At 42.3% G+C, this 26,992-nt stretch overlaps 1 protein-coding gene across 13 annotated transcripts in view; it reads right to left on the bottom strand.

Moving 5' to 3' along the window:
- Positions 1-26,992, bottom strand: part of APBB2 (amyloid beta precursor protein binding family B member 2) — a 383,377-nt gene that overhangs the window by 115,749 nt on the left and 240,636 nt on the right. For 10 of the 13 annotated variants that reach the window (XM_042936518.1, XM_042936521.1, XM_042936515.1 and 7 more), the window contains one exon: positions 9,295-9,503. In XM_042936518.1, the coding sequence (XP_042792452.1) occupies positions 9,295-9,503 (209 nt within the window). The remainder of the gene's footprint in view (positions 1-9,294; positions 9,504-26,992) is intronic. The other 3 variants (XM_042936520.1, XM_042936525.1, XM_042936527.1) reach the window with 1 other exon arrangement.

Here is a 26,992-nt window from a genome sequence, read left to right as displayed (position 1 = left end):
TGAACACTATTAGCAGTCAGTGGTCTTCCACACGTGGCCTTAAAACCACACAATATGCTGTCAAGTACTAAATGCCTAGTGTACCTAATTCCACAGAAAACCTTCTCTCTTCCGGTAACCAAACAGAACTGTCTTCTTGAGGTGGGGGTGGAATTAGGGATGGTGCCTGTCGATGTGCACATCTGAAAACTGGGGAATGTCCAGGGCCAAGGGCATGAAAAGCTGGGGCTCAAATTATTTTCACATAAAAGAAAAAAGGAGGACAATGAGAGGGAAAGAGGGATATAAGAAAACACAGCCCGACGGCCACATCTGCTGAGATTTAACCTGACAAAAAATAGCTCTACACAACCTAATGTAAACTCTTCAAATTCATCAAAAGCTCTGCTTCTTTGCCACATAAGCTTCTTCATGAATTAGTATTTGATCACGAAGGGATTCTGTAAACATAATCTCAGAGCAAAGCACCAAGCCTTGCCTTGTTGGGAGAACGCTTGCGATAGATTTTTGACTCTAAACACCCCTTTCCATTCACCTCAGGCGACAGGCAATGTTGTTTGTGGTCTTTTTCTTTTCTTCTATATTGAGTGAATATTCAAATATTTTTCAGCTAACATTTGGGGAAATAAATGAAGCACACAAAACCCAGAGACAGCCTCGTGTATCTGTTCCACTGATGTGTCAGGCCCATAACCTCTCTTCTTGAATGATAAATCAACCATGGAGACTTTCCACCTAAGTCCCTTCAACTAAGGTTCTTTGAAAATGAGAAGGGAATAGTGACCCCTAATTTCTGCTCATGACATTAGTCTGATTTTGACACCCACTCAAAGCCAAAGCAGCTAAGTTCAAACGAGCCAGGTGTTGAAAGAGGTGTTCAGTCAACTCCATGGGACTCAACGAGAGCAGAGGCACTGCAAATACAAATTTGTCATCACTATCACACAGCTGCTATCACTGTCACTCTCCTTTTTGGACTAAGCATCCGAACTGCAGGTTTTCCAAATAAAGTAGGACTTAGATCACTATATTTACTTTTTAAACAATCATCTGTCTTTCGTTGAGCAAAAGAGCAGGAATGCTGCCTCACCCTTTGCCTCTGTCCTTCCTCCATCCCCAAAAGCAGCATCCAGTTTTCACTGCTGAGAAAATTAATAACATAGGAGAGTCTTAACTTGTCAGCTGAGGTGACCTGTGAACCCCCTGAAATCAGGGTGGGGTTTTGTGTATGTGTGTTTCCTAGGGGAGAAGATCCTCAATTTTTCTCATTATCTGCAGAGGGGCCAGTAACCAAGAAAGGTTTTGAATCACCATTGCAGGGGTACTCATGATAAGGACGTGAAATACCAAGAATTCTGAGCTAGAATTTCTTTCTTTTTTTTTTTTTTTAAAGGAAAACAAGCCTATTTGATCCCAAATCATCATCACTGTTTACATGTGAGCAATATTTGTTTTTCACTTCAGTTGAATGTTGAAAAAGGATATCAGATGGTGAATTAGTAAGACTCCAGGTAATTATGTTCTTGTAGAAAAAAAAAAAAAGAGTGGGTGTCTGATAAAAGGAATCTGAAATCAAATTATCTTCAACAGACACTGTGTGGGACTAGAAATAAAGAGTATTTTTGCAAAACAAGTATTCAGAAGAGTCTTTGGCATTTAACTAAAATAGTTCTCTGTATGTGTGTATGGTTTAACAATTTTTTTAAATGTATTTACCCTTTGGATGTTGGGTCCCTATAACATAAAGGTTGATTATAATTCTAAGACTGTATGAATCCAGCTCTTATGCTACGGAGACATGAGTCAGCTGGCAAATTTCCAAAAATCACCTTTTGCAGATTTAAGTAAACAAAGGTCGTATACAGCAATTTTTCAAAAGCTAAAATAACATGGGTACTATTAAAGAAACCCTTTAGTACAAAACTCAATAAGGACTAGCATGTTATGACTAGGACAAAAGACCCTTTTCCCTCCTATATTAAAAAACCCTCATTTTTAGAAATTCTCTTCCCTGTATAAGTGACCGTAATTTTCCTTTTTTAAAATTAAGGGCAACAAAAGATAAAAACCATCTGTCTTGAATTTTAAGAACTACATATTCTATATATCTAATTTTTTTTAAATGTTTATTTATTGAGAGAGACAGAGTATGAGTGGGGGAGGGGCAGAGAGAGAGGGAGGCACAGAATCCCAAGCAGGCTCCAGGCTCCAAGCTGTCAGCACAGAGCCTGACATGGGGCTCGAACTCATGAACCATGATATCATGACCTGAGCCGAAGTTGGATGCTTAACCAACTGAGACACCCAGGGGCCCCTCATCTAATTTTTTAAAGAGAGAATACACCACTTTAGCTAATAATTTTTTTAAAGAAAACAACCCAAAGAACTTGTTTGGTTCTCCAGAAAGTCTGCAGCCATCCCGGTCTGCAGTCTGCAGTCTGCATGGTGGGAGTGAGAGGTGAAAGAAAGGATGAGACAAAGAGAAAAACAGTGAGAGAGGGAAAGGCAGGTGGGCAATTTGCCTTAGGAAGGACAAGACTGACAGGGGAAAAGGCCAGTGAAGGAAGAACAGAGATCATTTTCCATGAGCAATGTCCCCCCAACTAATAATCTTGCAGGTGATGCAGCTAAATCTTGGCACAGTGGTGTTCTGGTGCCAGTTACAGGTGTTTCCCCGGGTGCTTCTCCCGACCTTGACCAGGTGAAGCACCCCTTACCCTGATCAAAGTGACCATGCTGAATTCTGGGAGAGCTGTGGAGACTCTCAGCTCCTCAGAGGCAGTGTGTCCCTGATGACTGACCCAGCCCCTGGAGCATGGTGCTTATCATGACCCTCCATGACCTTTCAGCATGGTGCCATTCACGGCCACACAGCAGAATCTGTGTGAGGATGGACCCACGAAGGGAATCCAATTGTATACCTTGACTACTGAGAGTTTTCTTCTTCCTGATTTCTCTTCTGAGATCTTAGAAAGCAAGTCCACAAGTCAAACAGGAAGGCTGCCCTGCTCTTCTGCTGGAAGCAAGCTTACATCATGTTCTTGAGGATGTTCGAGGGGGAAGAGAAAGCCTCTAAGAAGTGGTATCAAAATGTAAGCTGGAGAGCAAACACGGAAGGTGAACCTGCCGAGAACCAGGCAGAGAGCAAAGCAAAAGAACGAACATTCTGTAGTGACTTTGACGGAAGGTAGAATCATCACCTCCACGGGCACTTCAGAAGTTCTGCAGCAAAGCCCACATTCAAACCCTGCCTCTGCTCTCATCTGCTTTGTGACTTCAGCTCCTTGTCTATGAAATAGGGCTAAGAGGACCTCACCATCAGAGTGTGGGCAAACTGAGATTAAGAACACTAGCAATTAGCACAGGGACTGGCTGCCCGAAGGTGCCCAAGGTGGCAGTTTCCGTATCTTCTACTCTTTTCCATGGAGGAAAAAAAATAAGGCCATTTGTAAGAATAAAAAGTTTGGGGACCTATGGACGACAAAGTGTTAATGAATTATGCTTCTTCATCCTCTTTTGCCACGACTTGAGCCTCTGTATGTGTGGCCTTGATGATAAAAGACAGAGCACCTTAATCTTGGAACACGAAGGAACAGTCCAGGCGATGTTAATGAGCACTAAATTCATATATATGTGCATATTTTAAACTTCTTTTTAAAATGCATTCTGTGTTTTGTTGGATGTGACGCTGTCTCAGAAGAATAGAGTGACGGTTTATCACACAAACATAACCCAGAGAAGTAATAAAAAAAAAAAAAGAGAGAGAGAGAGAGAGACAGAGAGAGTCAAACTAGCAAACAGACTGACAAACGCTTGAGGAACTAAATTAGTGTCTGTGAGCTAGGGGAGCGTCAGGAGCCCGGGGACACTAGTACTGGCTTTGCTGTGACAGTAAGTCAACTAAGAGCTCCCTCAGCTATGAAACTGGTTTATTCCTTCATTCAGCCAACATTTAATGAATATCACCCTGTACGAACCCTATGCCAGGTGCTGAGGACACAAAATGAGGGGGGACAGGCCTTGACCCCCCACCCCAAGGAGGGAGACTGACATGCCACCAGTTAATAATACTACAAAAAGACCCTATGGAATCAAGGGCTTTCAAAAAAAAGTTCAGGGATGAGCGCAGTAATTCCCAGGAGAAGTAGGATGAGTCCAGAGAGGAGGTAACATATAAACAAAGACAGGGAGACGAGCTTCACCAGAGTGCCAGCTCTTGTACCTACTCAGCACAAAATCACCTGGAAAGCTTATGATAAAGGCAGATTTCCAGGTCCCACCCCTAGAGGGTCTAGCTCAGTGGCCTGGGGTAGGACCAAGGAATCAAAATGTCCTACAAGCCTCAGAGGTCACCTCGGCCACAATCCTTGACCCACAGGCTCACAGGCTCAGAAATACTGCCATGGGAGTGCCTGGTTAGCTCAGTCGCTCAGGTGTCCAACTTCAACTCAGGTCATGATCTCACGGTTCATGAGTTCGAGCTCTGCATCGGGGTTTGTGCTGGACAGCGCGCAGCCCGCTTTGGATTCTGTGTCTCCCTCTCTCTCTGCCTCTCCCCAACTCTCTCTCAAAAATAAGTAAGACATTAAAAACAAACAAAAAAAAGCACTGACGAGGCCCTTCTTGAGGATTCTTGCCAGTCACGATTACTTGATCGGGTCAAGAAGCTCAGTAAAAAGATGCCAGAATAGCTCCTTTGTGTTTTCATCTTATTTCTAAGTGTATAAGAAATTCCACAGTTCTAATGTAATATGCGGATTTTCCCCTCCCAGGGGGTGAGCTGCTCAGGGCCCTGACAAACACCACAAGCGATGCAGCAAGAACAGAGCAAATTGTGATCAAGAAAAGATCACAGTTCTGAGAAACGATTCCACCTTCCCTTGCTTCAGACCCACTTTCTCCTCCATCCTAAGGAACCAGGAAACACTTTCAGTTGAAAACACTGAAAGGCGAGACTTGCCTACAGGCCAACAGTTATTCATAAAAATATTTTGTGTGGCTCCCTCTTCTCTCTAAATTTCGACATCCAAGGAATTTGGAACAAATCAGTGGACTGAAGGGAGACTACTGTGGGCCAAATTTCAATAGCAAATGCTTCCTGAGCCGTTTATAAACTTCAGAAAATACTGCTGGCATGTACAGAGGAAATATTATCCACTGTGCTTGACACTTCCCTGGTGAACTTTGGAATGTGAAATGTAAAATTTGCAAACTGTAAGGAAGCCTTCAGTCCTAAACTTTTGTGAAGCAGAGTCAACAGATTTGGCACCAACTTGGAGTTTTTTGTTTTTTTTTTTTTTTTAAACGAGCTCGGGGAAAAGCTGAATAAAATATGCGTTTCTAACACGACATATTACAAGTTTCTTTTCATCCTTAACATTTTGCTTTCTCTTGTGGTTCCAAATTAGTTGAAATAGAGTCTATTTAGGGATCAAAGAAACGGTGTCAGAGAAATAATCATTTCTCTTCCACTGTCATTAGCACCTGAGACAACGTTTTCAAGAGAAGTCATTTTCCAGCAGGCTCTGCTCGTGACGTGGCCCTCCCTTGGGCTGAGATTTGAGACTTGCCAAGTCTCCTGTAAACGGTACAGTGAAGCCTGGGGTAGGTTGGGGGTGGGCGGATCTTCGTTCGGTGTGTGGCCTCGGGCAAGCTTCACCATGCTGTCTTAGTGTTGTCAAATGTAAAAAGTCAGTGACAACTACAGTACCAGCTGCAGAGGGTTTTACGAGGAGTCGAGGAGTCGTGAGATAAGCCATGAGCTCGGCACCATGAACACTCCATTACCCTTAGTGCCTCTGGTTTAACATCCGTGTCAGCGCCTGCACGTCCCGGGTATATGGCAGGCTGGGTTTGTCTCCAACTCCCCCTCCTCCTCTCTCTACCTGTTCATACCTTTGCTTCTGTGCTTTTAATTTACTGCCTTTTAAATGTGCTCAGTTCTTTTGCTTACGGCCTTACGCACAGGAGGGAAATGTGTATGAAGTCAACAACTGAAAGGCTGATCTGAAGAAAATCTATTCCACTGATCTATTAAAGTGCTGGAGGGGCGTGGCTCTCTCTCTGAACCTTAAAATGACACATCTGTTAACAAACTGCCTTGGAGGGATAAGGGTCGACACAATGGCATGGTTAACAGCAGAAGAGAGGAATGAGACCAACAGCAAGGTGGAAATTGACACACTACTGGGGGCAGAGCATAATATCTAAAGTCAGAGAGCTAGGCACATGCCCATCCTACCCCAGCTGCATGGCTACTGAGCTCACTGAACTTCGGTTAACTCTTTTATTTATTTATTTTGAGAGAGAGAGAGATAGAGAGAGAGGCAGACAGAGAGGGAGAAAGAGAATCACAAGCAGGCTCCATACTGTCGGTACAGAGCCTGATTCTGATGTGGAGCTCGAACTCCGGAACTGTGAGATCATGACCTGAGCCGAAATCGAGAGTCAGAGGTTTGACCAACTGAGCTACCTAGGTGCCCTCAGTTAACTCTTTTCTTCTTCTTCTTCTTTTTTTTTTTTTTTTTTTTTTTAATTTTTTAATGTTTTTTTTTTGAGAGAGAGAGAAAGAGACAGAGCATGAGCAGGGGAGGGGTAGGGAGAGGGGGAGACACTGAATCCGAAGCAGGCTCCAGGCTCTGAGCTGTCAGCACAGAACCTGACACAGGGCTCAATCCCACGAACTGTGAGATCATGACCTGAGCCAAAGTCAGATGCTTAACTGACTGAGACACCCAGGCGCCCCAACTCTTTTCTTAAATAAGGAATATATTAGCGGTCTTCTCCATCTTGAGGGGAACAAATGACACTTATGAAAATACACTGAAAACCACAATAAATCATGAATAGCAGCAGGGAGGCTAAGTGCTGTGGATACATTAGGGAAACATTAAACTCTAGGAGAGGAAGCAGGAAGCAAGAGCCATGGGACACAATCTGAGCCTGGAAAGGGGCCCTGAGTAATAGCTAGGATGGGAATGGGAAGCAGGTGTAGACAGAGGAAGAACAGGCATATGTGGGCATCAGAAGGAAGCCCAGGAATTAGAGGTGGACTCTGCTACCTGGTAATCTTCCTGAGGGTTCGCTGCCTATCTGTGATGCATTCTTCCCAAGATTTTCTGTAGAAAATGTGGAAACAAAAATCTGCCATATTAGTTGAAGAAATAAAAAATTCAAGTCACAGAAACTTGGGATGCCCTCCTTTGACTTTACCACACCCACACCTTGGTCTCGGGATGCAGGCTTCAAGAACTTCATCTCTTGCACGGAGGGAGGACAAGAGGTTCACTGGACAAAAGGGACATGTCAAAGTGAGGCCAATCTAACCTCTGGGACAATGAGAAAGCGCAGTAGGCTGAGATCCTAAAGCCAAGGAGGTTGAGCGAGAACAACTATGGCCTAGGATTCAGGAGCATTCAGGATCTCTGAGTTCTAGATCCAATGGTGCCACCAGTCACGGACCTCTCTGCGCTTCAGCTTCCCTGTTTGTAATGTGTGGGGGGGATCAGCTGATTCTTTCCCACCCTGACACTCCCCCCCACCCCCGCCATAGGGCACCCCCATGTGGTGAAGATGGTTAAAGGGTTGTAATAGGGGAATGAAGACCTGGAATGGAGAAAGAGATTCTAACAAAGATGCAAAGAGAAAAGAGGTACAGGAAAGAAAGAGAGAGGATGTCTGCTCTTAGTGAGCAGAGGCTGTGTCCTGGCTGGCTCCGCTTCTGGGAGGCCACTTGATGGTCCAGTGACAAATGCCAAGACGCAATTAGACTGAGACAGGAGAAGGACTCCACTTCATGCTAAGCTCTTTGAGGCTCATCTTTATCCCCCAGCAAACCTAACACAAGATGAGTAAATGAATGGAATTTGCTCAGTGAATAGGAACATTATGCCTCAATAAAGTCATCCAGTGATTAGCAACAAAATCCTATGTGGTTCAGTAATACTGAAGCGTGTGCCTATCAGTGTCAGGTACCAACAAACCAAGGCCCTTGGCTATCACCGTAAGTAGAGCTCACCCCAACCCATCGCTTGAAAGATGGAGAGGGGCGCCTGGCTGGCTCAGTCCGTTAAGCATAAAGCATTTGTCTGACTCTTGGTTTTGGCTCAGGTCATGATCTCATGGTCCATGACATCAAGCCCTGCACTGGGCTCTGTGCTGACAGTACGGAGCCTGCTTGGGATTCTTTCTCTCCCCCTCTCTCTCTCAAAATAAAAAAATAAACTTTAAAAAAAAAGAGAAAGAAAGAAAAATGGAGAATATGGGGCCTAGGCAGGGTAAGTGAGGTGCTGAAGCCCTGTAAGAGCAGGCATGTGATTGGAATGTAGATCTCACTGCCTCCCAGAGAAGACGAAATAAAGAACCACAGATGTAAGAAACAAGACACTGTCTACTTTCATGACAAGAAGGGTCATAATAGTTGCAAATATGGAGAGGAGCCTTGCAGGTGAGAGATGCAGGTTAGATGCCCTCTGTGTCCTCAAAGTAAAGGAAAATGGGTTGTTGAAAAAACAGAAGACTGTGGTCAGGCAGGCAGAAATGCCTGCGTGTTAGGGATCCAACTACTTTGCTGAAAAAAGCCATTACTTAATAGTGACCTTTTCCAACTGCAATTCTCTTGAATACTCAGTTATCAGGATTCACAAAGGTTAGCTGCAAGAATCTCTGTGTTAATAAATACCACGTGGAATTTTTTCAAGCTGCAATTCTTTGTTTAAACATCATATTTCTTCCTCATGGAGAGCAGAAATTTATGCTGCTATTTATGTCTAAAATAACATCACTTCTGCTAAATAAACAGATCCTTTAAAAAAATAGAAATCAAGCATTTGAAGGGTCTCAAGGGTTATTCCTGCAGACATCCCCTCCATGCAACCAAAAGGACCCAAGGCTAATAAGATATGCAGTAATTATAACACGTCTGGCCAAGAGACGTCCTTCTGTGTGTAAATATTTTATGGGGCAGCGCCATGCAATGGCACCTATGGAGTAAAGTATTGCCTCAGTGAGCCTCAGGGAATCTTAACCACTTCTCATTAATCAGCCTCTCTTAACTTTCTGTACCTAGAATGCTGTTTCAAGAAACCAAAAGCCACTAAAAAATGAAAACATCCCTGAAAGATGGTATTAACGCTATTTACACTAAGAGGAAGCATTTCTGCGGTTTCAAATGCAGCATGCATGATAATCAAAAACCTTACCTTGATGACCTGTTGGGGCAGAAGCAACAAGTCTAAAGAGAAATCACAAGTAACATCCACTCTACTAAGCTGTTAAAAAGATACTCCATTTTACCTCGTGCTCTGGGGTAGGAGATGGCGTTACAGAACTAAGTGACCCTTTTCTAGAACCATGGAGATCTGCTGGGGTGGAGACAGGGCGCTCCCACTGAGTGGTCCCTGTTGGTATGTGCCAATAATAGGTCCCAGCGACGTCAACGATTCTCTTCCAGCCAGGCGGCAAATCCGGATCGGTCTGAAAGGAGTGATCACTCCATATATCTGCTGGGAAATGGAAAATAAGAGGGTTTTATTAAAAGCGAAACAATTACAGTGTTCCAATTTCATCCCTAAGAGTTTGGAGAATCCCACAGGCAGATGCGTCCACAGCACTAATGAGAACTAAAGACATCCTATGGACACAGAGTATGGTAAAGGGGACGATAATGGAAAGAAACAAGAGAAGAACTGGAAAAGAAGACGGACACTTGAGAATACAGACATTAAGGACCCGTCATCAAGTCATCTTACAGCTTCAAGACTCCTGTGAGCAACTTAAAAGCTCCATTAGCCGAAATCAACGACCCAAGCAAAATTCGCAAGGTTACAGGCAAAATCTACTGACTCCTTTATAAATCAGGAAGATTTACTGGTTGGCATCTTATACCATTTTCAGCAATGGGTGGAACTCTTCTTTTCTTTAATCACTTTCCATAAATGAGTACTGTATTTATAGCTTTGCTTTTACAACTCCTCCCATTTGACTGTCCACATCTACAAAGTAGCAGTGTCTTTTCTAACACTCTACAATTTGAAATTGCACACAGAAGATTCCTAAGGAAGGCAGACTAGAAAATCCCTGGAATTCAAGAAGGGACCAGACCGACTATAAAAACAGGTCATGAAGGAGGGTGAGTGTGAAATATGACAGAGAATGGTGGGGACTGTGGCGAAATGGAAAGCATGTGCGAAGTCCAAAGGCTTTCAAATTAAAAAAAAAATAACGTGTTATATTATGTATGTGTATAGCAGGGGGAGTATGTGTATAGCAGGGGGAGTAAAATACACATGTTGGGCAATTTCAGCGATCCCTGGCCTGTATCAACATTTTATCAGTTTACTGGGTAATTATTTGCTTTTTAAAAATCTCATTTTGGCCTTCTTTGAGTTGAATATGAAATGAGTGGGCAAGAAAAGAGGAGAGAGAAGGAAGCAGAGTAGGAAATCCATAAAGAAGGAGCCACCGTGGAGAAATCACAGGTAGCTATATCAACATATGTACATATATAGGTAGTGAAACTTCAGAAACTTGTGCTTTAAATCTGAGGATCGCTTTTTTTCTAAGGATGAGACCTATGGGGCCACTCGTCAGAGGAGAAGCACGTGGGCTTTGCTCTGTGCAAATGCCATTGCATCACGTGGGCAGGTGTCACTGACTGTTACAGCGACAACAAGAAAAAAAGGAACCAAACAAAGAGGTTGATTAAGACTATGGGCACAGATGCGCATTCATGCGGTGGTTTGGCATCCCAGCATTCACTTTTCTCATTTAAATCTGCCAGGGGCAAAACTGCCACTTGTCTCAAATTATGATGGACATTCCCCCTCCCCCTACAGGAAATTAAGCATGATTACATAATTTCAACTTAACTAAAATTTTCAGAAACAACTTGAAACAAACATGTATACACTCCTTTGTCCTGTGTCCTTTTCAGTGGTGCGTAGGGGTTGTTTTTAGCATCTCAAGTGGGACAGGAAAAATAAAATACACAGGTCTCTGGATTAAGTTGGGAGAAAAACCTTGTCCCATTCTAGTGGTTTACAGAACCAAGCTTTGCGGCTTGAAACTCTTGAAAGGGCATAAAGAGGCTGCTAGTTACCATTTCTGTGGTTTTTGAGGTCTGAGGGTCTGAGTTTACACATTTACCCTTGTTGTCTCTACAGTTGGGACATAAGCACATAGGCAGGATACCACCTTCAGAATATGGAATCATGTTGGACCAAGGACAGAAAGCAACATCAGTGGCCTTTGGGTTTGGCTGTCTATCCAGAACCTTGAAGGCAGCAGAAGAGCATAGCGCTCTTCTGTCTGCAAACAGACCTACCTGCCTATATTTGGTTTACATTCTGAGGCTCTGCTGAGATTTTGTTGGAATTAAAACAAAAAGGAGATTTCTTCTGGTGCTAAAAATTGATGATGATATGATTATGATAGAGGAAGTGAGGTTGGCACATTGACAGTATTATTAACAGTTCCAGAAACATGTATAGAATCCCTTCCACATCATCCCACACTGGGTTTTAAGGGACATAAGCCCTTAAATTAGGGCAAAGAGACATCATATCTGTCTTGTTCATCATCATATTCCCAATACCTAGAATGGCAGGTGTTCAATAACAGTGAGTTGGATGGATAGACGGTGGATGGATGGAAGGAACGAAGGAAGGAAGAATTAAGAAGGAGGGAAAAATAAATGACTGAATGAAGTCTTTGAATGGTGGGAATTGGAACTTAGCAAAAGAAGAATTCTGAAGAAATCAGTTCTGTGCAGTTTCACAAAACAGAGCAATTTCACAACCCCCAAGAATAGCAATGTCTACTTTCCTTGATGGTGTATCTGAATGTTCTTATGGATAAAAGGAAACATAATATGACAAATTGGAAAGAGTCCTGGGCTGGTGGCCAAGAGACTCTAAGTTGAGATTTTGGATCTTTTTTTTTTTTTTATTGATAGGTACCACAGGGAACACTAAGAAATATTCTGAGGCACCTCAGCCTCATTACATTTCCTTTTGTTTAATCTTGTTAGCCCCCAATTTCCTTTGTTTTCCTACATAAAATTAGGTACACACTTAAATAAGTACTTTGGACCTTATTCAACAGGTCAGTGGTTTTCAACTTTTATCAAAGTGGGAGGAAGACAGTGGTGTAGGCAGATGGAATCCCAGACCCCTCCAGGCCCTACTGACCACACCAGCACCATTTTTCAGTTTCCACTACTGGTCTTACATGTACGATTTTCCTTGAAAACAGAGATCAGGGTTTTGTTTGTTTGTTTTTGCTTAAAATAAAGTTTGACACCATAGCTAAAGCAAAAGTACAGTGGGGCCAACACATCTAAACCCCAAGAAGCTGCTTCTGTCAACGATTATTCAAAATATTGCAAAGCAGCTTAAAATAGTTGAGTACCATAGTGCACGTGGCATGAAGGAGGGCACGCAGACTAAATCAATATAGGAAAAATCTATAAACACCAGGTGATTAGAGGAGAGAGTTCCAACCCCTTCTGATTCTCAGAAAATTACTTTGTGTAGCTTTGCTGGAGACAAAGGAGCTGATGCTGCAGAAAGGAAATGGTTGCTGATAGTTTCAATGCCCTTTTGATTCTCAGCAGTTTTCTCACACTGAGTTGTCTGTCATGAGCCCCTTCTTGGCAGATCTGCTTAGAGTTCTGAAGTCTTGGTATTCTTAGTTTTCAGCGGGAACACACTGAAAGACTTCCATACTGGAGAACTCTTTTCTTTTGGGGTGAGTCACCGTGGAACAATAACCTTAGGAAGATCCATTCAGCACTGGCCAGCATAAAGCAAACCACAGGATTCCATCCCAGTTACCCAATGTCAGGATTGGAACTCAGACCAACTGTTGGTAGGGAGTGGGGTGACTTAAGGAAAGATTTATAGGAGAGTTAAAATGGAGAAATCTATAGAAAGCTGGAAGAGTATTTTTTTAATGTTTATGTTTATTTTTGAGAAAGAGAGAGAGAGAGAGAGAGAGAGAGAGAGAGAGAGAATATGAGTGGGGGAGGGGCAGAGAGAGACAGAGACATAGAATCTGAAGCAGGCTCCAAGCTCTGAGCTGTCAGCACACAGCCTGATGCAGGGCTTGAACTCACAAACAGTGAGATCATGACCTGAGCCAAAGTCAGATGCTTAACCGACTGAGTCACCCAGGTGCCCAGCCTGAAGAGTGTTTTTAAACATTCCAGTAAAACTAGAAATCAGGGGAGTCAGCAAAGACTCTAAATACGGCACAACGCAGCCTGGCATGCAACCAAGTGTGAACTCTGTACGGGGCCTTTGTATTTTGGCTCAACTGCTCATTATTTGAACGACCTCCACCAAGTTACTCAATCTCTTTGGGCTTCAGATGCTTATCTGTAAAATAGGGATCAAAACAGTGTCTACTCTGCATCACTGGGCATTGTATAAAACACTCAGAATAAAGGTTGGCATAGTACAGGCATATTTACCACATAAATGTTCACTGTTATTGCTATTATTATACATCATAGGTCTCCAAAGCCAACAATATAATAATATACTAAGTTCACCAAATCCACCATAAAAAAAATATTTTCATATGTCCAAAGGAAAATTCCCCCTATAGAATTTATGGGGCTATGTGATCATCATGGTTCAAAGAATAAAGATAAAAGAAGATAATCTTACGGTGACCCTTTCTCTAGAGAGAAGGTCCACCGGACTCCCTTAGCAGGGCTGGACTTTGAGGACCTGGGCAGGTCAGAGGAGACCAGACTCTACCCACCATGCCTTGCTGAGCTTCTGGCCTGGCTGGCCGGGGTTCTCCTTCGGCCATACCTCCTCTTTCTTCAAATGTCTGTCTCTCAATTAATGTGGAAGGAAAAATGTAAATATTTCATAATTTTAAAAACAAAGATTCATGTCCCCTGTGGTCTACTTTAAAGCAGATTTACTAAATTTTTCCTAGGTTTCTCTCAAACACGAACCACCCCCAAATGAATAAAGTTGCCTTGTTTTGCAGGATTCCTGAATTTTTTCTCCCACGGTGGGTCTAGGTCCTTCATTACCAAAAAAAAAAAAAAAGTTCTCTACCCATAAAGTAAAGCACATCTTCACATTACCACATTTAATGCTCACATCGATCCCAGCTCGAGGGCAAGGGAGGAACTATTAGCACGCCAGGACAAGAATCCAGGCCTTTCAAGGTTTAAACCCAACTGACATTAGTGCTGCCATGAGGTTCTGAAAGCTAGGAACAATACTGCTGTTAAGAGAACAAGTTACAAGGGGCCCAACACGCATTGAAGGCTGAAGTACCCAGATCCTTTCTTACTTCTTTACTGCAGGAGCTCGTGGAGTCTCCACAGCTCCCCTATGAAGAACACACTATTGTAATCCCCTTTCTAAGGCTCAGGGAGGACAGCTGCTTGGTTTAAAGCCAAGGGGGTAAACTATGTCCCTATGTCTGGATGGAGTTACTTTTTCAGCCACCACCTGAGAGAAACCAGTATGGACAGCTTGGGGGAACGGAGAAGCTGTAAACAGTGGTGAAAACAAACGAAAAGAACGCAATGGCTGCAAGTCTGGTGCTAGGAGACCAGCCAGCTGACCTGACCAAGGTCAAACAGCTAATAAGTTGAGCACAAAGATCTGCCCCAAGGGGCTGGCCCTCAGCCCGCCTGGAGCCACCCTTGTCTGGGTACATCAGCTGGAGGACACTTCCAGTGTAGGCTTTACACAGGATCCTCCTTTTTGTGCCTAATTCTGCTTTCAGTAATCCGGACAACCACTCCAGCTGGCCCCCTCCCCATCAGAAGCCTCAGGATCAAATTCCAACCTCAGGCCCACTGCAGAGACTAAGATTCCACCTATTTTCCCTCTTCCCCTCCGTATAGGATCTTGCGCCTAAGAGGCTTTCAGATCATCACTGCATCTCGCTGAAGGCACTGTCACAAGCTAACAGGACAGTTCAGCAGTAAGAGCTGAAAGCCACAGGTGTCCTTTCAAAGTGGCTCTGTGGCCCTTCGTTGTTTGTGGTTTTGTTCTGGAAGCAGAGCCTGGAAGTCAGGGTACAAAATGGCAAGGCTGAGAGCCCCCAGAAAGTCCCTCTTTGTGCCGAGAGCCTCCTGGGGCCAAGAGCAATACTTGGCGTGGGAACAAGGAGCCCATCTGTGAGCAGCAAAGACCGGCGGCCCCTTCCAGCCACCTCAGGTGCCAGTGCCTGTGCTGTGGGCCTGGCTCCACTTTGGCTTCTTCTTCGCAGGGACCCGCTCCCCACACCCTTTCCCCGTGGAGATGTAGGTGAGGTAAGCCCAACTCTAATCATCCTCTCCCCGGGGCTCACTTGCAGGAGCCCAAGGGTCAAATGAAAACAAATTCGCATCCAGCAGCAGCTGGAAATTTCCTCTGCTGCTCCAGAGGCCACAGGAAGGAGGAATGGATGAGCTGAGATTCTAAATTTGGCAAGGTCTGCGGTGCAGAGCACAAAAGCTTCCCTCAGTTCCTCAGAATGGCACTCACTCCCTTCCTCCACCTTTGTGTACCCAGTGCCTTTGATGTGCAAGGCATGGGGTGAGGGGGGCAGCAGGAAAGAGTAGAAGGAGTAATTCATTCAACAAATATTTCCGGTCTACTCTGTGCCAGGCATTGTTTTAGGGCTGGGGATGCATGGGGTCACGAGTTAGATCTGGTCCTGCACTGGTGACGTGGGGCAGTGGTTCTCAAGCATAAGAGTCACCTGGAGAACCTGCTAGAAGCAACAACCGGGTATCACCCCAGAGTTTCTGGCTCAGCAGGTCTGGGGTAGGGTCTAAGAATCTGCATTTCCAGCAATTCCCAGGTGATGCTGACTCCACGGTGCTGGTTTGGGACCATGCTTTTAAGAACCATTGGCCTAAGAAAATAGAAAAGGTAGTAATTCTTCCCCATCCAACTCCACCTGGCGCCTGGTTCCACAAAATAAGAAATGTGAATGGATGTTCATCCATCCATCCATCCATCCATCCACCCACTTATTCACTCACTCTTTCGTGTTGAGGGGTTCCAATAAACGTCAAGTACTATTTTTCTAGAAGCTGGGAATATGATAATGAATAAAAGAAGCAAATTGGGTCATGTGATCAACCGTGTCTGGGAACGGGGTGGGCTATTTGGACAGGACAGTCTGGGAAGGTCTCGGAGGAACAATATATCCCTAAACCAGAAAGGGCCAGACTTGCGAAGAGACAAGAGAACAGCATTGCCAGCAAAGGGAATGTAACTTGTCATTGTAACAGAAAAATCGCTCCAGGCAGGGCTAAGTGGTCTAGGATAAGATCAAGGCCACCAGGACTAGGCTTTCTCCCTCTATGCAAAGGAACTCTTGAAGGTCTTTTGCGACCTGTTTTTAAAATCAATTATATTCCCGCACAATGCTTCCATTCTTCGACAAGGAAAAACTCTTCCTTCCAAAGTCTTAGCTGCAGCTGCTAACTTATCTCTTGAACAATATTATTCCTGAAGGAGCAGATGCTTTAATACGAACTACACGTTTCCCTCGCTATCCAGAAGTAGATGAAACCTTTCAAAGGCCAAAATGGCAATAAAGCTAAGAAAAGAAGCAAATACCATTAATTTACATGGAAAAAATTTTGAGGGGTCCCAGACCCAAAAAATAACCTCTCTTAGGCTTTTCTGATCCCCCAGGACACATCTTGCTAACAAATGCACAAAATAAATCAAGATAAAGCACAGATGCTCACAGACACAGCTCAATGCTGTGGCGAATGGGTGCTGAGTTGCTAAGCGTAGTCCCTGGGAGGGAGCTTGGTGGGGCCGCCCTCACTGCTGGGGGTGCACGCCACACCTGTAACATCTCACTGCAAAACAAACGCTGAATAAGGTTTTTACCCTTTTAAGTAAAAGCAAAAGTCCTCTTGGATTTCTTTTGGTTCGTGCAAACAGGTACTAATGCAGGTGTTTTGAAAAAGCAAAGTGGCATAACAAACTTTTGAGAAGATTTGAATTGAACTGTATCTGAATTTAACTCTGAAATTCTTTTTGATCACCTGGTGGTCTGCTTCCTTTGCCTTTCTTCTTGTCTCTCTCTCTCTCTCTCCCCTTACTTAGTCCCTTTATTTTCTTCTGGACCCAGAACTTCCTTGTCAGAATAGAGCAAGCAAGACTCTCGATCCCCTCCAGCTTCATCACCAACTTCTGGAGACAACAGCAAGGAACCAGGGCTCTGGGACTACATCACTTATTATAGATTTGCTGGGAGTCCAAGCAGTATACGGAGGCTGCTTAGAATCTGGCGTCAAACTGTCCTCGGCTGAAGGAACTGGCAAAAACAATGACCATGGATACCAGGGAATAAGCCCCAAAATGTCCCAAATCTGTGAGCGTTCAGAATTCTGACCCACCAGCCTGCCAGACAGTGAGGAAGAAAGCTCACCAAAAAGTTTTAGGGCCTCTTCTATTTCTTGATACTTATTTGCAAAGGCATGAAGGGGCCCTGAAATGTCTATCCCAGACTTAGGAAAATTACACGTTGTACTCAACTGCACTTTCCTGCAGTGCCTTTCTTTTAAGAGTTGCAATAACATTCTTAACAGTTTTGGGAGCACTAGTTTCCTAATACTTTCTCTCATGTGTTTCTTCTAAAATCATAATATTAAAATTTTGGAGTGTCCTTGAAATAGGAAGCTATTTGTAGCTGAGGATTTTTCTGTTAAAGATTCTTGAGTAAATATTCCAAGAACTCACTATTTAAACAGTCCTTAAATTGGGGCATTATAACATTACATACTTTGTATATTTTTATCAAGTATTTTGGCATAAGATCAACACAAAATTTCTTAATTTAAACTCACTGGAGACATAGTCTTTGCTGGGCTTAGTCTACTAGAATTGTTTCGGGGCCAGGTTACTATCACAGACAGGAGAACTGGAGTTAGCTGGCAGTTTTGAATCTCTGCTCCAGTGCTGGCCGTGTCACCTGTGACAAATGGCTTAACTTACTTACTTACTTACTTTCTTTCTTTCTTTCTTTCCTTTCTTTCCTTTCTTTCTCTCTCTCTCACCCTTCCTTCCTTCCTTCCTTCCTTCCTTCCTTCCTTCCTTCCTTCCAAATGGTACAACTACTTTAAGTTTAGTTGTTTGGGTTTTTTTTTGTTTTTGTTTTTTTTAATTTATTTTGAGAGAGAAAGAGCATAAGCAGGGTAGGGGCAGAGACAGAGAGAGGAGAGAGAGAATCCCAAGCAGGCTCTCTGAGCTGTTAGCAGAGAGCCCGGCATGGGGCTCGAACCCACGAACCGTGAGATCACGACCTGAGCTGAAGGCAGACGCTTAACCGACTGAGCAACACAAGCAACCCCAAATGGCTTAATTTCTAATGGCCTGTCCACTCACTGTACAAAAGAGCTGGTCCCACCCCACGGTACAAAGCACCTGGCACAAAGTTGGGCACGTAGTAATCACTCAGTAAATGTTTGTAACTAGCTATGAATCGCTTCACTCAAATGTGGCTTTGGGGGGAAATATCCTGTAATACATAACATTTTTTGAAATGGCATCAGCCACAGCTCATTTCATTTAAAAAGATTTCGGAGAGTTTGCAGCCACCAAACGGGTTTTTACTAAAAAGACAGTTTTTTATTTAGATCAAGAAAACGGGATAATATTGGCCACCCACGTATCAACTCAGAAACATGAAAACACACTGGTTTGAGTAAGTGGCACCTCTTTAATTAGCATGTGGCTCTTTTATGTCATGAAGCTTAGCCATTAAAGAAGCAGAAATGAAGTCAGAATAGTCTTGTTAAGTGTGCTTTATGAAGACATCCTTCTTTTGAGTCTGTTTCTATTCTCCCTCATGTCCCCATGAAAGTATGTGTATAGGAACTGTTGGCAGAAGGTAAAAGGACACTATGCTTCTCTGTTCACAGACTGTTACCCAAAATCAAAACATAATACCCGAACCAGGGACCCTACAAAGGCAAACTTAAAAACTAAAAGGCAGAAGATGTAAGTAGCTACAAATTTTCTGGAGGAAAAATTGGTATTTGTAAATATCCACCCATCTGTACAAACCTACATATACATATAGGTGAGGTTAATCATATGACTGGTTAAAGACTATTTTAAATACCATCAGAAGGTCTCATTCTAAACACCCAAACATACAATAAAACATGTACTTTCTTTTAAGTTATGAAACGAGATGTTAAAATCTTAGGATGATATGAAATATAACCTAAGAACACTATTTCCTTTTAAAGTGTGCACTAAGTACGAAGTAGCACAATTTACAAACACTTCTGAGAAACCATAGGCTCAGTAGCTACCCCCTCCAAAAAAAAGCCCTTATACATAAACTACTAGGTATTTACCCACAGGGTACAAAAACACAGATTTTAAGGGATACATGCACCCCGATGCGTATAGCAGCATTATCAACAACAGCCAAACTATATGGAGAGAGCCCAAGTGTCCATCAACTGATGAATGGACAAAGAAAAGGTGGTATATATACACAATGGAGTATTGCTCAGCCATCAAAAAAAAAAAAAAAAAAAAAGAAACCTTGCCATTTGCAATGACATGGATGGAGCTAGAGGGTACTATGCAAGGCAAAATAAGTCAGAGAAAGACAAATACCCATATGATCATTCATGTGTAATTTAGGAAACAAAACAGAAGACCATATGGGAAGGCGGGGGGCGGGGGGGAGGAAAGCAAACCAGAAGAAACTCTTTACTATGGAGAACAAAATGAGGGTTGATGGAGGGGTAGTGGGTGGGGAGATGGGCCAGATGGGTGATGGGCATTAAGGAGGGCACTTGTTACGATGAGCACTGGGTGTTGTATGTATATGATGAATCACTATATTCTAAAACAATATTACACTATATGTTAACTAGAATTTAAATGAAAATTGAGAAGAAAACAAAAACTTAAAATTTGAGTGGAGACTCGTATTTTACTTTGAAAAAGTTATAGGCCATTTCGGTAACCTCAATTTTATTTTTCTAAGAATAGCTAGGAAAAACCTGTATTGCATTGAAACAACAAATCTCCAGAATTCAAAAGTCTAATCACAATAATGAATGGAGAATGACTGCAGGTGGGCGTGCTCTTGAAATCAACAATATTTTGGACAATCTTTTTAATTTTTTAAAGTTCATTTTTTTATTTAGTCATCTCTATACCCAACATGGGGCTTGAACCCACGACCCTGAGAGCAAGAGTCAAATACTCTTCCAGCTGAGTCTGCCAGGTGCCCCAATTTTTTGATAATTTTAAAAAGTGAAGATCGTATTTATATCAAATTGCTAGGCAGGTTTATTACTTTTTTCTCCAGTTGTCTGAGTAAACCACTCACCTGCTCAACGACAGCAGTACGACACCTGCTCAACTCACCTGCTCAACGACAGTCTTATTCCATACCAGATGGGATTATTACGTTTGGCAAGAAGATTAACAAATCAGACCTAATACCCTTTGCTTTGTCTACTCCTAAACACAGTGTTCTAGAAAGATCTATGATTATATGGAAATTAAGCAAAGGGTAACTGCACAACATTATTCAGAGAATATGTCCAACTGCCATAGCCTCAGTCAACCTAAGCACACAACTTTCTTATTTATTATTTCACAGTGAGCAGTGGGGAAGAGAAGACAAAATACCACCGCAGGCATGAATCTTTCTTTGGCTTCCAAACAATGAGACAAGATAGAATTACTTCTGGCACCACACTCTTTCAGGGTAGACGGGTTTGAAAGTATATTAAATAGAGCCAATATTTTCCCCTTTATTTTGGCAGGGTCTTCAATGTACTTTCTCTTTGAGCTGTGGTCCTCCTCAGGCTGATACACAGTAGCAATGAGGACAAGGTAGAAGCTATTCCAGAGGTTGCCTTGACTAACTTCCAGGTCATTATTATTCTAAATGATGGCATACCAGGACTTGACTTCTCAGCGGTGTTAAATATTAGAACAAAAGATGGTATCGAGAATCTAGGAAATAGGCACAGTATTCTACAACAAATTACAATTTGGTCTTTTATCAGTGTATTAGAAGAGTAAGGTGAATGGATGCCATCTTTTCCAAAATACTATGTGTCGGAGCACACAGAACTATATTCCCATAGATTAAAATGTATATATTGTGTTTCTGATACACGAACTAGAACATGTATTTCTATAGCACTACAGGACTTTCAAAGTGCTGTAACTAATCCAATCTCATCTGATACCACAAAATCTTGCAACGCAGGTAAAAGAGATCTTACTCCCATTTCATAGGTGAAGAAAAAGATTTCAACCAGGTGAACTAACTTGATGAGGCTGGGGAACTGCTTATCGTTGATTATGGAGAAATCTTTGTGTATTTTTGTCTGGAAACCATTCTATTTGTTAAGTGCATTTTTAAAGTTTTAAGTGCCCTTAAAAATATCAGCATAACTCAACTAATCTGTCCATCTGCCAAGGTGGTTAGTGGACAAACTTTAGTATTTGATGTAAAATAGGATTTCTAGACTATGGATGGGGGAAGGAGTTCAGAGAAAAATATTTTCCTGAGATTACCTTTTAAAAACACAATTAAAAAGATCAAGGTAAAAGCTATTTTTTATTACTTCTCTGAGATATTTAGTCTCCATCCAAATCAAAAGAGAATTTAAAGCAGCTTATGTAAAAGATATAAACATATTTCAACATGAGAGGATACAGCCATGGAGTTGAGAAGAAATTTCATTTTTTATTCCAAAAATTTACAAAGTTTTAGTTATCTAATAGAAGTAGTTTATCAAAAAAGAAACTTTTCCTAAGCATCAAATCTTAGCATGCTGGAAACAGCACTAGAGGTAGAAAGGCAGTAAACTGATAATGGAGGTGTTACCTTGCATCTAGGTGGTTTTATTTTGTCAATCTTGTTCTAAATTTTTTTTTTAACGTTTATTTATCTTTGAGACAGAGAGAGACAGAGCATGAACAGGGGAGGGGCAGAGGGAGAGGGAGACACAGAATCCAAAACAGGCTCCAGGCTCTGAGCTGTCAGCCCAGAGCCCGACACGGGGCTCGAACTCACGGACCGCGAGATCATGACCCGAGCCGAAGTCGGCCGCCCAACTGACCAAGCCACCCAGGCGCCCCTTGTCAATCTTGTTCTAAATTGTAATTGTGTTGCACAATAGGTAATTAAATGTAAACTTTTTTTTTTTTTTTTAAATAATAAAGTTAACTGGGCAAACCATTCTGTACTATTCCTCTTGTCTATGAGAAGCGTGGCGCTGGGGTCTCATTAGTAAGATACCTGTAGGAGACACTGAAAGTTGTTCATCAATATCCAGTGTCTTCTTCCAAAGCGGTAAATACTTTTTACTGGAAACGTGCCCACCCAGAGCACAGAATACATTTCCCAGCCTTCCCTGCAGCTAGATGGTGAGCAGGCAGATCACATTCTAATCACTGGGACGTAAGTACAAGAGCTGTATGCTAGTTTCCAAGAACCGTTCTTATAGAATAGCTGGCAGGCATATGTTTTCTTGCTGTCTGGAAGAGATATGCTGCCTTGGACCACGAGGACGCAGGCTATACCCTAGCGATAGTGAAGAAGTACAGCCAAGGAATTTGGGTTTCTGGGGTCTTTGGGGAACAGAGCCACCATATCAGTGAATTGCTACTTCCAGGCTTCTGTGTGAAAGAGAAATCAATTTCTATTGCAGTAAGCCACTATTATTGTAAAGTTTTGCATTATGAGCATTTGAAATTGATCCTAACTCATTTATCTGATGGCACAAAACACAATTCCAGATCTAGCACCTAGGAAAAGAAACAGGTTCTAATGGATTGGCTTTGTAATCTCATATTCAAACCTAAACCTATAAGCATCTACACTATGGAGTTAAGGAACTCAGGCTCCTGACTCCCGAACTCTTTCTAAAACAGCACACATTGCTGGGATGTCACTTCATTGGTTACCACCCATTCACTTCCTACCACCCACCAAGCCAAACACCTTAACCTCGTCTCCTACTCCCGTCAAAAATACCGAATGAGGAAACTGTGTTGGGTCTAGTTTTTCACAAACCTCAAGAAGTACCTACCAGGATGCAACCACCCACAAGCAGCATCTTAGTCGCCAGTTGTTTGATTCAAGGTTTTGAATTCTGTGATCTATACTGCGCTCCACTCCCACCCCCTCTGAATCTAGGTCAGGAGAGAAAAGCAAAGATTCTCCAGTGGAAAACAAAATGGCAAAACCAGTCAGCTGCTCCGCACCTGTGCGATAACTTGGGTCTTCTTTTCCAGTAATGAAAGAGTGATGATGTGCAGAGCTCTGAGTTTTTCAAAGATGCTGAGGCTACTGGCAGAAAAGAGGCAGGGGTATTTGTGGATCCCATCTGCCAGGGATGCACGTGGAGAAACTGTCATTTCCTTATGCTTCTCAAAATAGGATCTAGCCGAAGACAATATTAGGTAATTGAGCCAAAATTCCAGGAAAGGACAAGTAAATGGAATAATTATTCTCAAAAACCTCAAACAATAAATGGGCGCTCAAAGTTTTGAAAGACTGCCTTTCTGTAAAGATCAGGATATGGAACTGTTTGGTGCTTAAGCTGTGGGCCCCCAAGCACAACATGTTCAGAAAAAGTGTCACAGAGATGCTATTAATCACAAATTAAACAGATCTAAGTTCCTGAAAGCAAAGGTCAAGCTTGTTTCTCTTTTTATTTGAATCAACCAAGGTACCACAAATATGTCTCACACATACTAGGTGTGCAGTCTAAGTTTTCTGGAGGTTAGTGAATGCAGTTGGGAGTGGCTCCCTTTTCTCATCTCATTCTCTGAAACTAAGAAGCTACCTAGATAATATCTATATGAATGACAACTACAGAAAAGAGGAGGACAAAGAAGAGGAAGGAGAAGGGAAGGAAGGAGGGAAGGAAGGAGGGAAGGAGGGGAGGAGGGAAGGAGGGGAGGAGGGAAGGAGGGAAGGAAGGAAGGAAGGAAGGAAGGAAGGAAGGAAGGAAGGAAGGAAAGAAGGGTGGCAGGGAGGGAGGGAGAAGGGGGTAAGGACAGGTACCACTAAGCATCCTGCCTGCTGAGTGTGAGTTGAGTTCTACTTTGCTATGACATGTAGAATAACTGTTGGCTAGTTTTATTCAGCCTCGAATGCACCAGTTAACCCACTGGGCCTCCAATTCCAGCCAATAGGCTAAAATTATTTTCCCACTAGAAAAAATGCTCTTAAAGCATTATCAGTTCTCATCTGCAGGTTGTCTGGGAAGGATTCCAAATTTATACGCAACAGAAATAGGATTTTTTCTTTTCGTCTCAAATTCTAAGCTCTCACTTGTGAAAACTGATTCATACAAAGTTTTTGTTCTGTGTTAGCTCCATTTCTTTCTTTCTAAATCTGTAAAGGATGGCCTACCTGGTCTTAAATTCTGGTATGTTCTAAGCATCTTGTGCCTCAGTTTCCCCATTACCTTCTCTCTCTGAAAGAAATCACTAGAACCTAAAAGCTGTTGAGAGCACACAAATAATGCTTAGATCTCAGAAGTGGGTTCAGAGGAACATTCTTTGGAAGCAGATGAATCCAACGCGGTGCCACAGTTTTCCTTGTTGCATGCAGAACAGGCAGCGTCCTTGGGGACAAGTATCTGAGTACGTCGAGATCTTCGTCCTAGATAGCTGTTTGTGCTTCCTTCCTTCCTTATAGAGACAAACCGTGTCTGTCTTCCTGTGTTGCAGATGTGCCTGGATGAATGAACTGAGAGCACTGACCCCTCCTTTCAGAAAACATTACAAGTGGGAAGTACCTAATCGTGGAGTCAGGAGTGGAAAAAAGTTGAGTGAAAGAAAAAGCTGGGCTTTTTTGTTTTGTCTTTTGAAATACCTCTTGGAGAAACAAACTATGAATTACTTTTAAAAGCAAGGGCACATTGTCTATGGGAATTTTTGATGGGGTTTTTCTTTCAGATTAAAAACTTTTTTTCTTCCACTTTCTGCTTCAATAATGAATTCATTTACAATATATCTTACGCTCTGCTGATAGAGCAAGACTTGCAAATAAAGATTACACTTGTACTTGGCCCAGATTTCAACTGGTCACCCTAGGAAAGCTTGACCTTTTTCATATACTGAGTCTGTTTGAGAAACGTATGTATGGGAATTGAATTGGTTAGCAACCCCCAAAAACAATAAGCCGTAACTTGATTCACTTTACTGGTCAAAAGGATCTGATTCAACAAACAACTGCAATCCTGTATTTTTCACTGAACAAAATTATATGAAAGTATCTCCATCAATAAAAATAAGAAAAAAAAAAAAAACCTTGTTTTTCCAACACAAGTAGATAGCATATACCCTATGAATCAGCAATACTAGATGTATATCCCCCATAACCTCTCACGCAGTTCCATCAGAAGAGGTGTGTGTGTGTGGTGGGGGAGGTTGGGGGGGGGGGGTATTCCCTGTGGGATCAATTGTGGTGCTGGGGGCATGGAGACACTCTAGGAGCCCATCATTCTGTGAGGGGAATGGGAAATGTGTTGGATCCACACCATGAAGCACCATGCAGCAGTTTGAAACTAAGCATTAGCTGCACATACGGTCTTATGGATATATTTTTTAAACACAGCACACGATAAAAATATCCTTTAAATAAAGAACACACACACAGTAACAATAGTCTCCATCACAAGTATACTTTTGAACTGAAAGTTACCCATTAAACACATTAGATGATGGGTGGAGAATGGGAGGGAGGGAGGGGAATGACAAGGAGTAAATAAGGAAGCAGGTAAAACAAGAGAAATATTTTTACGTGTACGAGTGATGAAAATACATGATGAAACAGTGCATATGATTAACTCAACTATCTGCAACTGAGGTTCAAAACAAACTTACTTATTTTACATTTACGTCTTTTCCTAAACAATAAAAGTACTAATGAAAACTCATCACAGATATAGACATTGCTTAGGCGGTCTAAAAGGACTCAGGGCTTTAAAAAGCCCTAAGTTGTGTCCACTATGGAAGGCACTGGCCCCACGGGCACCCGAAACACAGCTGGTCTGAACTGAGATGGGCTGCCAGTGCAAAACACACACTGGGTGTGAACATTTGCATACAACCAGAAGAACAGAACATATTAATAATTTGTATATGGGTTATATGTTAAAATGGGTTACATATATTGGGTTAAATAAAATCCATGACTAAAAGTAATTTCATCTGTTTCTTTTTTTAATGTGGCTATTAGAATATTCAATATCACATATGCGGCTCACATTGTATTTCTAACAGACACACTGGTCTAGAGACTTCCAGTGAGCCAGGGGCTCAAGAGGAATCCCTTCTGTAAAAATTCCTTTGGCACCTCAAACTGGGAGGTCCTGAAATACATAAACGTGGCCTCCTGACTGGGAGGATATAAAAGCAGTTCAGGATTAAATACTAAAATTCTAGATAAGGAATTGCCAACAGTTTGAAACACCTACCACCGTCCATTGCGCTCATCTTAAAACTTTCCTAGGAATAATGCTGCTCTTCAGAAATTCAAGTCTACTCCTTGAAATTTGACTAAAGGAAAAGAAAATTTCTATTATAGCTCATTCTGAAGCTATGACTTACGATATAATTGGAAAAATCTGATCCAGTTTATCAATACAGATACACAGATGTATGATTTAAGCATCCACTACTGGGAGGTTCTTTTAAAGTCAAAATGGCCTTGGCACTAACAATTTAGAGATTGTGTATTCACAGTAATTACTCCTCTCTTGTTTGTTCTCTCTCTGTCACATGTAGACTATTTTTCCTACACTCTTTTGTATGGACCAACTGCACCTATTAAACATCTCTAGGCTCTTTTATGACAAGACCCTTGGATTTTCATTTGTCTGCCCCAGTCCTGAGTAGAATGTTTGGCATTTATGCACGGTCAATGACTATCCATCAAATTAACTGGAAGTGAGTATCTCTAGAGAAGTAGATTGAGATGTCTGGGGAGGACTCAAGTC

Source organism: Panthera leo, chromosome B1 (assembly GCF_018350215.1).
Source record: "Panthera leo isolate Ple1 chromosome B1, P.leo_Ple1_pat1.1, whole genome shotgun sequence".
Lineage (NCBI taxonomy): Eukaryota > Metazoa > Chordata > Mammalia > Carnivora > Felidae > Panthera > Panthera leo.
Note: the sequence above shows the minus strand (reverse complement) of the source record. Positions and strands in the feature narration are given on the sequence as shown.